Source organism: Schistocerca cancellata, chromosome 6 (genome assembly GCF_023864275.1).
Source record: "Schistocerca cancellata isolate TAMUIC-IGC-003103 chromosome 6, iqSchCanc2.1, whole genome shotgun sequence".
NCBI classification, from domain to species: Eukaryota; Metazoa; Arthropoda; class Insecta; order Orthoptera; family Acrididae; genus Schistocerca; species Schistocerca cancellata.
The window spans coordinates 348,076,286-348,093,237 of NC_064631.1; the positions used below are offsets into that span (position 1 = coordinate 348,076,286).

A 16,952-nucleotide genomic window follows, 5' to 3' on the forward strand; every position below is an offset into this window, starting at 1 on the left:
TTTCTGGGAAAATTACACAGTAACAATTATTACTCAATAATAATTATTACTCAATTCTTCCTCTACTACTCTTGTATTTCATTACATTTTCAAAATCAAGTACAAATAAATGTAGCTTTTTCAGACATCACTTTACACAACCAGTAGTGTTCACAACTCACTGTTCACAATGTTAACTGAATACACTACCATTTTTATGGCCTCACCTGCTATCTCAATACTGTTCCAGGTGCACTTTCAACTCTGCGTTATCAAGCTCTTGTGCTCGCACCCAGAAGCATTTGTGTTGCCATGCACACCGTGAAATGCACTACTGACAATCTTTCCACCACTCTCCCACATCCCACCAGTAATCTCCACTTGTAGAAATTAATCAAATCTGCATTTTCTTCTTTCTTCATATAACTGATATTTTTTTCACTGTCCTCTAACTCTGGATTATATTCCAGTCCACCCATGGTCACCACAAATTCCGTGATATGCCTCATTGTTACATGACCCTTTGCTTGCATACTATCAAAATCATATTCCTTGTCTGTATATGTAGGTCTATACTCTTTGTATGTCTAGTTCCTGTTTGATTTCTCATTGTTTCTGGGAATTATTAACATCCAAATATTTTGGCAGTTTACAGGATGATGTAGTATTTTAGTTCTGTATTAGTTGTTAGCATGTTGGTATAGTCAGGTATAACTCATGTACTAGATGCTTTTGAGAATTCTGAGAATCAGTAATTCACTTAGGAAAAGAGCAAGAGCTTGAAAGCTAGTGGTAACTGTTTTGTATTATGTGTTTCTGTGTGCCACACACCAATCTACTATAGGTACGAGGTTGCCTTTCTCTTATTTTAGGTGTCAGATATCTCTCATTCCTTTATCACTTAAGATGCATGAACTTCATATTTCAGATGAAATGGTTATCATTTTTCAGCAATATATCTTTCATGTTAATAAGTAGTTACATAATATAGACTTTGCCAATGCAATATTTCTTTGAAACTATACTGCAATATTACTTATAAATTTTTAAACTTTGTACAGATAAATACCCTTTGGCAAAGTATGTTGATTCAAACAATGAAATTATGTCATTTCACTCCACTGAAAATCATTTATTATTATCTTCTGCCCTATTACACTTCACAATTACAGAGTTTTCCATCTTACTTCAATTCAGTAATATATCGGACAATCCTTCAATACTGAACTTCCTATTACAGAGGTTGAATTCGAGCAAATTTGCATGTCATTTTTGTTGGTTTTATATTTACAATGTATAAATAATGAGGATGGAGAGCTGCATCGAACCAGTCTTTGGACTGAGGACCACAACAACGAATGATAATGAGTGCAGAGAATGAGAACAAAATAGTGATATCTTCTTGCAGTTGTTGAGCACCTTCTAAAAGTGACACTCTGAGTGGCTTGGTGATGGGTCCATTACCAATTAAGTATATGAAGCCATGTTGCTCTGATCCTCACTCATTCAACACGAAACATAAAAAACAAAAATCTTGTAATTATTTGCCAAATCATATTTGGCAAAACTTAACGAATATGTTTTGTAATGAAATATTTATCTTACATTGCTCAGGTGCAAAGACAGTATGTGACCAAAATTCTGTCACATTACAAATGATATACTGTTTAAAAAAACCAGCACAAATATTCAGTCATGTTTCATGTTTCATGAGACCCCAAGGTCGGCGGCCCTCTGGGTCCCCCAGGGTCCTCAAGGTCAGCATGGTTGCGACGCTGTCCCGCTGAGATAATAGTCCGGTTAGGACATTATCTGGGCAAGCATCCATGCCAACAAAAGTTGGCACGTGTCTTCTTGCTTACGTTTAAAAGTGGTATGAAGTCTGGCAACTTGTTTTAAATGTTCATAAATATAAAACTGTGCACTTTCTAACAGTCCCATCCCTACAGAATGAGGAATTCTTGAAATGATGTAATTTAAACATTTACATTTGAAAAATGGAAAGGCCTACTTGTAAAGCAGACAACACACATAAAAACACATTCAAGCAAGCACAGCTCACAGACGCATGACCACTGTCTCAGGTCACCAAGGCTCACTTGTTGAGCAGTCATTTTGTTTTGCCTGTCTGCAACTCAGCACCTCCTCTACATGGTGAGTAGCAATCTATCCTTTTCATAATATTGTCATTATTCCATTCTAGAGCTTCCATAGTTGAGTTATATATCCATGTAAATTTATTGCATGAACACATAAAAGTGTACTTTTAGTGTGGATATCTGAATTACACTGAAGCAAACTAACAGCTGCTCTATGAGATTTGATCTACACATTTTCTTAGGGATTCTGAATGCTGCCTACTCTGAGGGACCCTTCAGCAGTCTCTGTGGTGTTGGAAGCTTCATGAGGAACTTGTTGTGATGTGACAAACTTTGCCACAAGGTCCAATCACAACATACTGACCAAGAAGTACTTCAAATGAATAACAGTGCAACACTAAAAAATATTTATACTGACATATAATATCACATGCAAAAATGCCAACCTGTGAGTTATTTTAAACACACCCTACATAGATGAACAACACATTTAGTTATTTATACATGACTGTGAGTGTACAAAAAACTTTGTACTTCTAACTCTGGAGGGAACAATCATTAGTTTAACTATGCAAAAATTCTGTTGCCTCACACTTTCTCATCAAATGATTATTCAAATGAGTACTCAAATGATTATTTAAATCTTTTGTTCACATTGCATTGGAGTCACCAGTGTTTGAAATAATACTCCAGAATAGCCAAGTCTTTTGTCAGCATCTCTTCTGTCTTCCCGAGTTTTCTTAGGTTCTATGGCCAGAGCCACGCCATAGGCTTAGCAGAATTTTCTGGATGAAGTATCAGGAAAGTCAGAGAGGTACAACTCAAATCTACATCTACATCTACATCCATACTCCACAAGCCACCTGACAGTGTGTGGCGGAGGGTACCTTGAGTACGTCTATCAGTTCTCCCTTCTATTCCAGTCTCATATTGTTCGTGGAAAGAAGGATTGTCGGTATGCCTCTGTGTGGGCTCTAATCTCTCTGATTTTATCCTCATGGTCTATTCGCGAAATATACGTAGGAGGGAGCAATATACTGCTTGACTCTTCGATGAAGGTATGTTCTCGAAACTTCAACAAAAGCCCATACCGAGTTACTGAGCGTCTCCCCTGCAGAGTCTTCCACTGGAGTTTATCTATCATCTCTGTAACGCTTTCGCAATTACTAAATGGTCCTGTAATGAAGCGCGCTGCTCTCCGTTGGATCTTCTCTATCTCTTCTATCAACCCTATCTGGTATGGATCTCACACTGCTGAGCAGTATTCAAGCAATTGGCAAACAAAGTACTGTAACCTACTTCCTTTGTTTTTGGATTGCATTTCCTTAGGATTCTTCCAATGAATCTCAGTCTGGCATCTGCTTTACTGATGATCAACTTTATATGATCATTCCATTTTAAATCACTTCTAATGCATACTCCCAGATAATTTATGGCATTAACTGCTTCCATTTGCTGACCTGCTGTATTGTAGCTAAATGATAAGGGATCTTTCTTTCTATGTATTCGCAGCACATTACACTTGTCTACATTGAGATTCAACTGCCATTCCTTGCACCATGCGTCAATTCACTGCAGATCCTCCTGCATTTCAGTTCAATTTTCCATTGTTACAACCTCTCGATATACCACAGCATCATCCGCAAAAAGCCTCAGTGAACTTCCAATGTCATCCACAAGGTCATTTAAGTATATTGTGAATAGCAACGGTCCTACGACACTCCCCTGCGGCACACCTGAAATCACTCTGACTTCGGAAGACTTCTCTCCATTGAGAATGACACGCTGCATTCTGTTGTCTAGGAACTCTTCAATCCAATCATAAAATTGGTCTGATAGTCCATATGCTCTTACTTTGTTCATTAAACGACTGTGGGGAACTGTATCGAACACCTTGTGGAAGTCAAGAAACACGGCATCTACCTGTGAACCCGCGTCTATGGCCCTCTGAGTCTCGTGGACGAATAGCGCGAGCTGGGTTTCACACGACCGTCTTTTTCGAAACCCATGCTGATTCCTACAGAGTAGATTTCTAATCTCCAGAAAAGTCATTATACTCGAACATAATACGTGTTCCAAATTCTACAACTGATCGACGTTAGAGATATAGGTCTGTAGTTCTGCACGTCTGTTCAACGTCCCTTCTTGAAAATGGGGATGACCTGTGCCCTTTTCCAATCCTTTGGAATGCTATGCTCTTCTAGCGACCTACGGTACACCGCTGCAAGAAGGGGGGCAAGTTCCTTCGCATACTCTGTGTGAAATGGAACTGGTATCCCATCAGGTCCAGTGGCCTTTCTTCTTTTGAGTGATTTTAGTTGTTTCTCTATTCCTCTGTCATCTATTTCGATATCTACCATTTTGTCATCTGTGCGACAATCTAGAGAAGGAACTACAGTGCAGTCTTCCTCTGTGAAACAGCTTTGGAAAAAGACTTTTAGTATTTCGGCCTTTAGTCTGTCATCCTCTGTTTCAGTACCATTTTGGTCGCAAAGCGTCTGGACATTTTGTTTTGATCCACCTACCGCTTTGACATAAGACCAAAATTTCTTAGGATTTTCTGCCAAGTCAGTACATAGAACTTTACTTTCGAATTCATTGAACACCTCTTGCATAGCCCTCCTCACACTACATTTCGCTTTGCGTAATTTTTGTTTGTCTCCAAGGCTTTGGCTATGTTTATGTTTGCTGTGAAGTTCCCTTTGCTTCCGCAGCAGTTTTCTAACTCGGTTGTTGTACCACGGTGGCTCTTTTCCATCTCTTACGATCTTGCTTGGCACATAATCATCTAACGCATATTGTACGATGGTTTTGAACTTTGTCCACTGATCCTCAACACTATCTGTACTTGAGACAAAACTTTTGTGTTGAACCATCAGGTACTCTGAAATCTGCTTTTTGTCACTTTTGCTAAACAAAAAAAATCTTCCTACCTTTTTTAATATTTCTATTTACGGCTGAAATCATCAATGCAGTAACCGCTTTATGATCGCTGATTCCCTGTTCTGTGTTAACTGTTTCAAATAGGTCGGGTCTCTTTGTCACCAGAAGGTCTAATATGTTATCGCCAATAGTCGGTTCTCTGTTTAACTGCTCAAGGTAGTTTTCAGATAAAGCACTTAAAAAAGTTTCACTGGATTCTTTGTCCCTGCCACCCGTTATGGACATTTGAGTCTCCCAGTCTATATCCGGCAAATTAAAATCTCCACCCAGAACTATAACATGGTGGGAAAATCTACTCAAAATATTTTCCAAATTATCCTTCAGGTGCTCAGCCACAACAGCTGCTGAGCCAGGGGGCCTATAGATACATCCAATTACCATGTCTGAGCCTGCTTTAACCATGACCTTCACCCAAATAATTTCACATTTCGGATCTCCGTCAATTTCCTTCAATACTATTGCACTTCTTATCGCTATAAACATGCCTCCCCCTTGACTGTCCAGCCTGTCTCTGCGGTATACATTCCAATCTGAGTTTAGGATTTCATTACTGTTTACGTCTGGTTTCAGCCAACTTTCTGTCCCTAGTACTATGTGGACATTGTGACCGTTTATTAATGAGAGCAGTTCTGGGACCTTTCTATAGATGCTCCTGCAGTTTACTATTAGCACATTAATATTGTTATTCCCTGTTGCATTTTGCCTACTCCTACCTTGCCGTGTCTCAGGAGGTGTCTTGTCGGGTCTAGGGAAGGAATTCTCTAACCTAAAAAACCCACATGTGCACCCCACAAGTACTCTGCTACCCTTGTAGCCGCTTCCTGCGTGTAGTTCACGCCTGATCTATTCAGGGGGACCATACATTTCTCCACCCGATAGTGGAGGTCGAGAAATTTGCACCCCAGATCTCTGCAGAATCGTCTGAGCCTCTGGTTTAAGCCTTCTACTCGGCTCCAAACCAGAGGACCACAATCGGTTCTGGGAATGATGCTATAAATAGTTAGCTGTGATTGTCACTCCGCGAGCGAGGCTTTCCGCACTCACCGACTCCGTCAACCGCCTGTACGAACTGAGGATGACTTCAGAACCCAGACGGCAGGAGTCATTGGTGCCAACATGAGCAAAAATTTGCAGTCGGGTGCACCCAGTGCTCTCTATCGCTGCCGGCAGGGCCTCCTCCACATCTCGGATGAGACCCCCTGGCAAGCAGACAGAGTGAACACTGGCCTTCTTCCCCGACCTTTCCGCTGTGGTACTAATGGTGAGAGGTGATCATTGGGACAGTCTGTTGTTGCACCTCCTCTCCTTCCTTATCTTGTTTCCAATGATTACCTGGAATCTCTAATCACTTAATATGATATTAACAGGTTGCACTATTGTTCTGCAAGGTATAATTTGAAGTGTCAAAAGCAGCAGTTATGATCAACAAATGTTTTGAATGATCTTAGCTTCATTTAGAACTCAGCCTCTGTGAAGAATGTAAGAGACAACATTTAGTCACAGCAGCTGCAACCTTGCCTGAAGTCTGACTAATCAATTGGAATATGCTCTAGGATATCACTATTCATTTGGTTATGGAGCATCCTTTCAAAGAGTTTGTAGGAGGAGTTAAGAAGTGCTAAGAGGTGATAATTTCCTACCTTCTTGCTGGGTTGACCAGGTATCAAAGTAGAAATTATTTTTGCTTTCTTGATATTTGATGGTAAGTGACCAGTCTATAGGATGACAGTAAAGAAGTGCACCAAATACTTCTTAGCATATCCTCCTTTAACGTTCAGGATGGATACCATCAAATCCAGGACTCCTAAAATGCTTGAAGTCCTTCATTGCCATGTCAGTATGTGAAACTGTGAAGGGATTTGCATATTCTAATGATGTAGATCCAGACATTTTCAGATCACGAAGCTGACATCTAATAAAGCTGGTATGTTTGTAGCTGGATAGTATTCTTGATGTAGTAACGACTTGGGAAGAAATATGGTTTGGTGCCACTATAGAAATATTTCCTCATACTGTTCCACTTCCTCCGAATCTTTTCAGAAGACTACATGCTGTCCTGCTCAGGTGGGTCAAGCCCATATTTTTAACTGTTTCTGTCCATTTTTGCATCTTATTCCAATTCTTCCAGGACTTATTTTTCATTTTTTTGTTTCAAATGAATCTGCTCTAATCATTTCACAGCCACTGTTTCCTAGTTAATAGGCTTTTACTTAGCACTTAAACCACATTAGGGGCTATTGCATTGCTTTTGGGTACGTGATTTTACCTTTTCAAAATCTGGGCCAACATTATACCAAAGTAGTGGTATGTGGTCCCAGAAATTTTTTTCTAAGTAATGAGGAATTAAATTGTCTTCGACTAAAGAATTATGGTAACATAGCAATGAAACATGGGCAATACTAATGAGAACACACTAAATTGAACAGATTCAAGCAAAGACAGACAATGTCTGTTGTGTATACAACAGACATGACGCTTACAAATTAATAAAATGAATTAAAATACTCAAACAAAAGTATAGGAAGCCTCTAGCCTCTACATTACATAAAATTGTCTAACTATGGTGCTCAAAAGTATCCCCTCTCGAAAAGTAGTTTCGATGGAGATATTTTTCTTACAACAGATGGTCTGACATATGTCATTACATCTTTCGTGTGACACCACTTTCAGTATTTTTTACATTTCTCTACACTCTCTGCTGTAGTGTCTTCCACTGAATTCACCCCTATGATTACACCAGGGTACTCATGTTTTTTGTATATAACAGTCACAAAACTGCCCATATTCAGATTGGCAAATAGATCTTGCTTCTGAAATAGTCCCACAGCTGTAAGTTCTTCTGAGCTCTTCCTCAGAGAACCCCAACTCTGATGATGAATCTTAAACACTAAAATTATCAGTGCCAGTTCCTGTGTTTTCAAATGTCTCTTTTATTTTCCTGGGTCCTCCCCTCTTTTTGGGGACAGAACTAGAAAAAGTAGGTATAGACTTGGTGCAGACCATCCCACAATTTAACAACTTCCAGATTAATAATAAAATGTGAAGAATTACTTGACCTTATTTTCAGAGTATAAAAGTAAATGCTTATGGTAGTTCATTGTCAACTGACAAAATTTTTCTCACTTGTATGCATGAACCTACAACACAAAGTAGGAAGATAACAAAATTCGTGCTTCTTCCTTGCTGTTCAAAATATTATCATTTGTCTTTGGTGGCTTCTTTTTGCAGCATTTCAAATATCTGAGAATCTTGCTAGTGCTGCCATCTATCATTTAGGATAGGTACTATTTGCAAATGTTGATGCATCTGCACGTACTGAAAATCAATGTTTTTCCTGCTTGTTGCCTCCTAATGACCAATGTATCCCCAGTTGATGGTCGTTCAGTCGCTATATCATGGTCTCCACTTTGCTGAAAGCTCCAATATACTGTATTATGAATAGTGGTTTATTGGCCTCATAATGTACATAATCTACATAATTTGATTCACGTACAAGAGAATGTCAACATAGAACAACTGATGTTAACGAATTGATAATAATTATTATAATAATACAGTTTTGTTATGTATACATATAGTAAAGTCTAACACTTAATTACCCCTCATTCCAATTATCATTTCATCCTCTATGAATTCTTCTACTGAATAGTAGCATTTTTCCCACAGAATCTGCTGTAGCCATGTTTTTAGGATCTCTGGCTTCATATTAAATATGTTTTTGCACATTAACTTTTTATATACTGTCATCCCCATATACTGTAGAGTCCATGCACATAATTTCAATTGATGCATGGGTAGCCTAAAATTATTTTCATTTCCCACGATATATGTGTGGTGAAAATGATTCTCCTCAAATACAGGGTGGGGCACGAAATGTGTTACCATTTTGTTTTTGAATATAAACTTTATTGTCAATACAATCTGAAAGGAACATATACTACGATGAAGAGCTGTCCATGGGGATTTGTTCTAACTCAGCATGTGCTCAATATGTCCACCATTTCATTTCCTAACTTCCTTCAAACAAACGCTGAAGTTAGTGATTACCCTACGGCACATGTCTTCCGTAATTTAACTGCAAGCTTGAAGAATAAGTCTTCTGAGCTCCATTAAATCACGTGGATGTTTCAGGAGAATTTTTTCCTTTACGTACCCCAAAGAAAAAAGTCACATGGATTGAGGTCTGGACTATTGGGGGGCCAATTTTGTCCGTCATTGAAGCGACCTGGAAACCTGAATGAAATGATCCGCATGTCGAAATGCTCGTGTAAAAACTCCAACACAGTGTTTGCAGTATGTGGCCTTGCTCCACTGTGCATGAACCACTGCATGTTGAAGGGCAAGGCAGTAGCAAGAAGCTGTGGAAATAAGCTATTGTGAAGCATGCTCAAATAACGCTCACTGTTCACAGTTTCTTCAAAGAAAAAGGGTCCAGTAAGTCCATGACTGGAAATTGCTACCCGCACTGTAATCCTCAGAGCATAATGTTGTCGTTCATGATGCACTTGTGGGTTTTCAGTGGCCCGAAAGCATACATTTTGTTTGTTAACCACACTGTCTAAATGAAAATGTGCCTCGTCTGAAAACCAAACATTGTTGAGAGTTTTTTCCCTATCCTCCGCCCACTGAGCAAACAGTAGTCTCTGCTGCTTGTGTTCTTCAGTGAGCTTCTGTGCACAGGTCATCTTGTATGGGTATATATGGAGGTCACTTTTAAGAATGCGTTGAACGGAGCATCTGGATATTCCCAGTTGCACTGCTGCCTTTCTACATGATTTCCTGGGACTTCTCTGTACACCAACTTGTACCACTTCAATATTCTCCAGTGAACAAACAGGCTTAGGCCGAGGTCGCTTCGCTTCCAATACTGTTCCTTCCTGTACAAATTTATCATACAACCTGTGGATGGTCTTCTTGCAAGGGACCCATCGTGTGTTAAACTGTTGTCAAAAATGCCTCTGAGTCACAACAATACTTTTCGTTTCATGAAAAAGTAACACAATTGCCGATCGTTGCTGTGTCGTCAGTCTTCCATTGTCAGCCATTGCTCTTACTAGTCTCCTAGCGGCAGTATCGTGAATTACATGTCATCTCGTAACTCATTTGTTTTTCCAAGCTCTGCTGTAGTGATCCCAACGGGATATCTAATGTGCGTTGTAAATGGTGAAAGAAACAATTGGTAACACATTTCGTGTGCCACCCTGTAATTTTTGTCTGCTGTGAAAGAAGATTCTAATTTTGTAAATCTGTATGACGGCACAATTAGGATTCACAGTTTCTGAAACAATGGGCCATAAGACTCTGTTTGCTGTGCAGTACACATGTATCTGACAATTTTCTTCTGCAGTTTCAGTATTTGAGATACACTATGTGACTTCCCCAGGAAACCGTACCATATAGTATAATGACAGATTCAAAATAACTGTGGTATGCTATCTTTTGTATACTTATCAGATGGAATTTTCTAGTATTTGTATTGCAAATACAAAAATACTTAGTTTATTTGATGGGAACTCAGTATGTGTATTCCGGCTTAAGTTATTGTCCACATTTAGTCCTAGGAATTAGATCATTCAACTTCCTCCATAGGCTGATTGTTACATTGTAGTTTAAGTTCCACACATTTCAGTGTTTGGTTTTTGAAATATATCATTTGGATCTTCAAACAATGGAAAATCCAGGATGGAATGTAGCAATATTAGAGAGAGAAAATTGCTACTCACCATATAGCGGAGATGCTGAGTTGGGATAGGCACAACAAAAAGATTCACACAATTATAGCTTTCAGCCATTAAGGCCTTTGTCAGCAATAGACACACACACACAAACACACACACACACACACATGCAAATGCAACTTGTACACACGTCTGCAAGTTGCGTTTGCATGTGTGTGTGTGTGTGTGTGTGTGTGTGTATGTGTGTGTGTGTGTGTGTCTATTGCTGACAAAGGCCTTAATGTCCGAAAACTATAATTGTGTGAATCTTTATGTTGTGCCTATCGTGACTCAGCATCTCCGCTATATGGTGAGTAGCAACTTTCCTTCTCTAATATCATATGGATCTTCTTAATGTTCAATTGGAACCCATTTAACTGGAACCAGTTTTCTAAGGTAACCAGTGAGCTTACAATGGAGCTCAGAATTTTTTCTCAGCATCATTTTCTATTAAAATAGAAGTATCATCTGCAAACAGAACTGATGGGGAATTTATGTTTGTGTGTAAGTCATTTTCGTAGGATAGAAACAGGGTTGTCCACAAAATGGAACCTTGAGGCAACCTTATTATACTCCATTTAGAATAATAATTCACTGCATTTGAAATAGTAGTTACCCTTTATTTTCTGTTCTGAAAGTCTGATGCAAGCCAATATTCAGAGTATTGCCCTTAATCGCATATTTATCTAATTTGTAGATAAGCAAGGCATGGTTCAAGGAGTCAAATGTTTTGTTTTTTTTTTTTTTTGTAAAATCACAAAAGATACCTACAGCTTTACTCCTTTCGTGCAATGATTTGCATATCTTTTTAATACAGATTCATTTTCATCATTCCATCCTGGAATTTTTTTATATCCTCTTGGCTTATGCTTTTTAGTTGTTGCTGTTAGTGCACCAATGAAGCAATAGTAGTTGTTATGTGATGGAAGGATCCAGCAAATACACTTGTCAAGTTCCACAAATAACTTCATTCAATCAGATTTCTGAAAGTTCTATTGAGTGTGTGGAGTTGTTGAGATGACAGACACAGTGATTCCAATTGTATTATTTCTGTTCAGTGCTGGCTGTGAGGAAAGGCATCTATCACTTCTCTTGTGGCATTATGGGAAAGCCACTTTCATTGCAGCTGACAAAACGTAAGTCGGAGTTTGTATCAATGCTCCAGCCAGCTGGCCTGAAAATACCTTCATCTTTGTATCAAAAACTAGATGAAGTTTCTTCTCTTCAGCCCATTCTCTAATCACATATCCATTTCTGTCTTTGACGGAATACTTCAGAAATTCATGGTGACTCTGAAGGCACCTAAATATATTGCATGACATTCTACAGTCTGAACGAAAAGTCACAGCCATAGTGTCTCAGGTGGCTTGCAGATATTTCTAAGTGTTGCCATGCAATTTTATGACAACAGTATGTAGGTCAGACTCCACATTTTCAGAAATCAACAAAACCTCATTTATGTTGCTCCAGGTGTATATAGAAACTCATACACGTCATGGTACATTATTCCAAATGCAGTGAACCAAGAATTTGACCTCTGTTTTGGAATTGTTCTTCATCAGAAGCATGCATTTCCTTACAATGACAACATCAGTGTCATTGTCCAGCAAGAATTTTGACAAGTACTCCCTCTTTGGCTTGATAATGCTTTTGGTGTTCAGTTGGAGTAGTCAGATTCTTGGTCCAATGTTTCTCATTAATAAGCTCTGAGAAGAACTGTTTATGCTATTTGGTTGATGTGCCATTGTATTACTGTTGTTTTTTAGCTCTATCTCGGAAGCAAGTGTAGTTTAAAAGATGTGATGAACATGAACAACTTTAGCACCCTATCTGTCCAGATAATTCCATTTTATAAAAGACTCTTGTGTTTTATTAATGTTCACACCTCTGCATTAGGCATTACAAACAATATCTTAAGCATTTCACGTAATGCATCATCAAAGAACATCTGCTACCAGCTGATAACTCATACAAAAGATAATGTTGGGTATGACTTGGCTGTCTGATATTTTAGCATTAGTAGCAGTTATTGTAGAAGCTGCACTAACACTTTCACTGTACCTTTACATGTGTAATGAGTGGTATGGAAAATATGAAATTAAGATTGGGTAATAACAAATATGTGTTAACTTTTTTTTTAAGTGTTTTACACCCAGAGCCAGAAAATTACTGCCTACACTGGGAAATACAAGGTCACCACAAGTTGTACTTGATGTCCATGAACTTTGTAAACAGGATGTAAGTCTCTGATTGGAGGCTCTTTTTTTCTTCCACCCCCTTCTTTCTTTTTCCCTTCTTCTCCTTCTCTCTCTGTCTCTCTATGTCTATCTATCTGATGATGAGTAAACATTTTTCTCATTCCAACAGATGTTTCAGATTGTGAAATCATCTGAAACAGAGTTGAAATAGCAGCAGTAAGTCCTTACATCCTGTTGACATGATATGTTCATCAATCTTCCAGTTCATCTTTTCTAAACATATGTTTATACTTCATAAGTCTGTATTTGAAGAAATGTGTCTTTGAACTGATTTATGAATAAGACCTCTAATTTAGCAAATCTCATATTTTCTCCTTACGTGTAATTGCAAATGTATAATATACAGTATTTTGAATTGTACATTTTCTTACATAAGGTTTTCATTTGTGTTTCAGTAGATCCCACAATGGATACAGGACCTGAGGCAGCTGGAAGCAATGACAGTGAGACACAAATGAATAGAAAACTTGGGGAGAAGATTCACTATATAGTAACTAACATCACAGTGGAACCTCTGGCGATATTATACTGCATGCCACTGTTACTCACATCATTTGCGACTAGCAATTTAAATTTAGAAAAAGCCTGTCGTGTGAATCTTGAATACAACAGCACAGTGTGTGATGCAATAACTGCAAGAAATATAAGTGAGCTTAAAGAAGAGGAAACAAAAATACAAACTGTGGTTGCCAATGTGCAAAATTGGAGAAACATTCTACGTTTCTCAGTTCCAGCAATTTTCATAATATTTATTGGGTCATGGAGTGACCGTACCAGTAAGCGGAAGCCTTTGCTATTGTTTCCAATATTTGGAGAACTTTTATCTAGCATTGGACTTTTGCTATGCACCTACTATTACCTGGAGTGGCCTGTGGAAGTTGCAGGTGTGATTGAGGGCTTATTTCCAGCAATTACAGGCAGCAATATGGTATTCACCATGGCTCTGTATAGTTATGTGTCAGATATTACAACAGAAGAAGATAGAACATTTCGCATTGGTATAATAAACATGATTATTTTCTTGTGCTCATTAGTTGGACAATTCATTGGTGGTATACTCCTTGAAAAAGTTACATTTTATGGCATGTTTTCAATTGCTGCCATCTCATATGCCTGTGGCCTTATATATTGTTGGTTTTATGTTAAAGAAATACAAAAAGATGCAATTTCTTTGACTGATAGAAACAAAAAAATCAATTTTTTTGACTTTGGTCTTGTGAGAGAAACATTTTTTATCTTATTCAAAAGAAGAGAAAACTATCAAAGACTAGTGTTGTGTCTACTAATGTGCGCATTTATATCATCAGCTGGTCCTCCCTTCGGTAAGTTAGCTGTATTAATTCTTTCTTTTTTTGAATGAAGTAACTTCATTTGTTTTATCTTCTTACACTCAAACTCTGTTTTTAGGGGAGACAACACTTGCATATTTCTTCATGAGACAGCAGTTTGGTTGGGATGAAAAAGATGCCACTTACTTTTTTACATACAGTGCAGTTATTTCTTTCATAGGTGACTGATTTTTATATACTCTCTGACATCTGAAACAAAAGTTATTTAGTTACAAAAATAAAAAATACTCCTTTTTCTTTCTATTCCAGGAACACTTTTCACAGTAAGTGTGCTAAGCAAAATGGTTAAACTGAATGACTGCTTGATTGGATTAATAGTGAGCATTAGCAGACTGATTGCTGATTTTTGTTATGCTTTCACTTATAGAGAATGGCAGCTGTACTTGGGTGAGTTATGACAGATTATTCATACAGCAAACTGATTATTTATAAAGATTATTAAGTTACTTCAGTCAATTAGTCTACCAGCATGCTGTCATATTGATGGGTTAAAGTGTTTAATAATTTTTAAAAGACTTTTGATCACTTGGTAACTCAGTCCATACTGCTTATCATCCTTCTTATAAATATGTACAAATTAAAACTAGGAATATGCAGGGTACAAGGCATTCTAAATTATTCCTCATGTTCCATAAATTTGACCATGAAGGAGAGCATTCAAGGATGTAGAACAAGTCAAGGTTTACAGGCAAATCAGTGCAGACTGTTCCTATAAATCATACTAAGAACAAATTCTCTTTGGTGCTAGTCTACACTCATTGCTAATTATAGGTTATGTTATCTGACTGATTCCAAATAGCACTATCATTTGACTGCATAGTGGAAGAACTAAATATAGAGTGATGCGAAATGAATGCATAGATTTTAGTTGCATAGTACAAACCACTCTCCCTTCTTCTGCAAGAGACAAAACTTCATTATCAGCAATTGATCCTGGATGACACCATCACTTGTAATCTACCCCTCACTCATGTTTATTCATTTATTTATCTATTTATTTATTCATGCATAAACAAATTTCTTTGTAAGGATGTCATCATTTTACACACATGTGTACATTATTTTGTCACATAAGATAATGAAATACAAGCTATATGTAACACACACACACACACACTCATATCCATCCGCATATACACAGACACAAGCAGACATTTGTAAAGGCCTTTACAAATGTCTGCTTGTGTCTGTGTACATGCGGATGGATATGTGTGTGTGTGCGAGTGTATACCTGTCCTTTTTTCCCCCTAAGGTAAGTCTTTCCGCTCCCGGGATTGGAATGACTCCTTACCCTATCCCTTAAAACCTACATCCTTTCGTCTTTCCCTCTCCTTCCCTCTTTCCTGACAAAGCAACCGTTGGTTGCGAAAGCTAGAATTTTGTGTGTTTGTTTGTGTTTGTTTGTGTGTCTATCGACCTGCCTGCGCTTTTGTTTGGTAAGTCTCATCATCTTTCTTTTTAGATATATTTTTCCCACATGGAATGTTTCCCTCCATATCTAAAAACAAAGATGATGAGACTTACCAAACAAAATAATATACAATTTATCATTGAATTACATAATGCAGAAGAACCTGCTTCAATCAAAAGAAATATATCACAAGACTCCTCTAATACCTGTATGGGTAAATTACAATCTAGAATGTCCACTTTATAATTGATTAACCTGGTTATGTATTTATGCCAATTTTATACTGCATGAATTCTCTAATTGAGTCAAAACTATTTTTTAATAAATATTCTTTAAGGAATGCTTTAAATTTACAGAGTACCTTTATGTTTTTGATTTCTTTGGCAATTTATTGTATATCTTGACACCTTGGTAAAACATAGTGGTTTGGGTTTTAGTTTAATTCATTCTGTCTAGGTACAAGCAATTATTGTTTCTGGTTTGGTGATAATGTATGTAGCTGTTTGCTAAATATTGCTCAATATTTTTGTAAAAACTGTAGTTTGCAAGATATATTCACTTGGAATTGTCAGAATACCCCATTTTTTAAATAGCTCACTGCAGTGTGCTCTTTTGTGACTCTTGCTCATTATTCTGATAGCTCGTTTTTGCAATCTGAACACATATTTCACATTTTGGGCATTTGCACCCCAGAATGTTATGCTGTAACTTATTATAGAATGTATGTGTGCGAAGTATGTCATTCTCTGGCTTGAACTATTGCACACAGTGGCTAATATTTGTAAGACATAGCAAGCAAGTTAATAGGAATAGCAAGTTAATAGGAATATAAAAAAAGGGAGGAAGGTTTATCTGTTTAGCAAGAGTAATAGAAGGCAGATTTCAGGCTACCTAACAGATCAAAACGAAAATTTCTGTTCTGACACTGACAATGTTGAGTGTTTATGGAAAAAGTTCAAGGCAATCGTAAAATGCGTTTTAGACAGGTACGTGCCGAGTAAAACTGTGAGGGACGGGAAAAACCCACCGTGGTACAACAACAAAGTTAGGAAATTACTGCAAAAGCAAAGAGAGCTTCACTCTAAATTTAAACGCAGCCAAAACCTCTCAGACAAACAGAAGCTAAACGATGTCAAAGTTAGCGTAAGGAGGGCTATGCGTGAAGCGTTTAGTGAATTCGAAAGTAAAATACTAGG

At 37.8% G+C, this 16,952-nt stretch overlaps 1 protein-coding gene across 5 annotated transcripts in view; it reads left to right on the plus strand.

Annotated features, from left to right (window-relative positions):
• LOC126190770 (proton-coupled folate transporter-like) overlaps positions 1 to 16,952 on the plus strand; it is a 269,533-nt gene that overhangs the window by 179,762 nt on the left and 72,819 nt on the right. For 2 of the 5 annotated variants that reach the window (XM_049931303.1, XM_049931300.1), the window contains exons 2-4: positions 13,395 to 14,318; positions 14,404 to 14,505; positions 14,595 to 14,732. In XM_049931303.1, coding sequence (XP_049787260.1) covers positions 13,403 to 14,318; positions 14,404 to 14,505; positions 14,595 to 14,732 — 1,156 coding nt within the window. In that variant the 5' untranslated portion in view covers positions 13,395 to 13,402. Of the gene's footprint in view, positions 1 to 11,734; positions 13,153 to 13,391; positions 14,319 to 14,403; positions 14,506 to 14,594; positions 14,733 to 16,952 lie in introns of those variants that run through there. The other 3 variants (XM_049931301.1, XM_049931302.1, XM_049931299.1) reach the window with 3 other exon arrangements.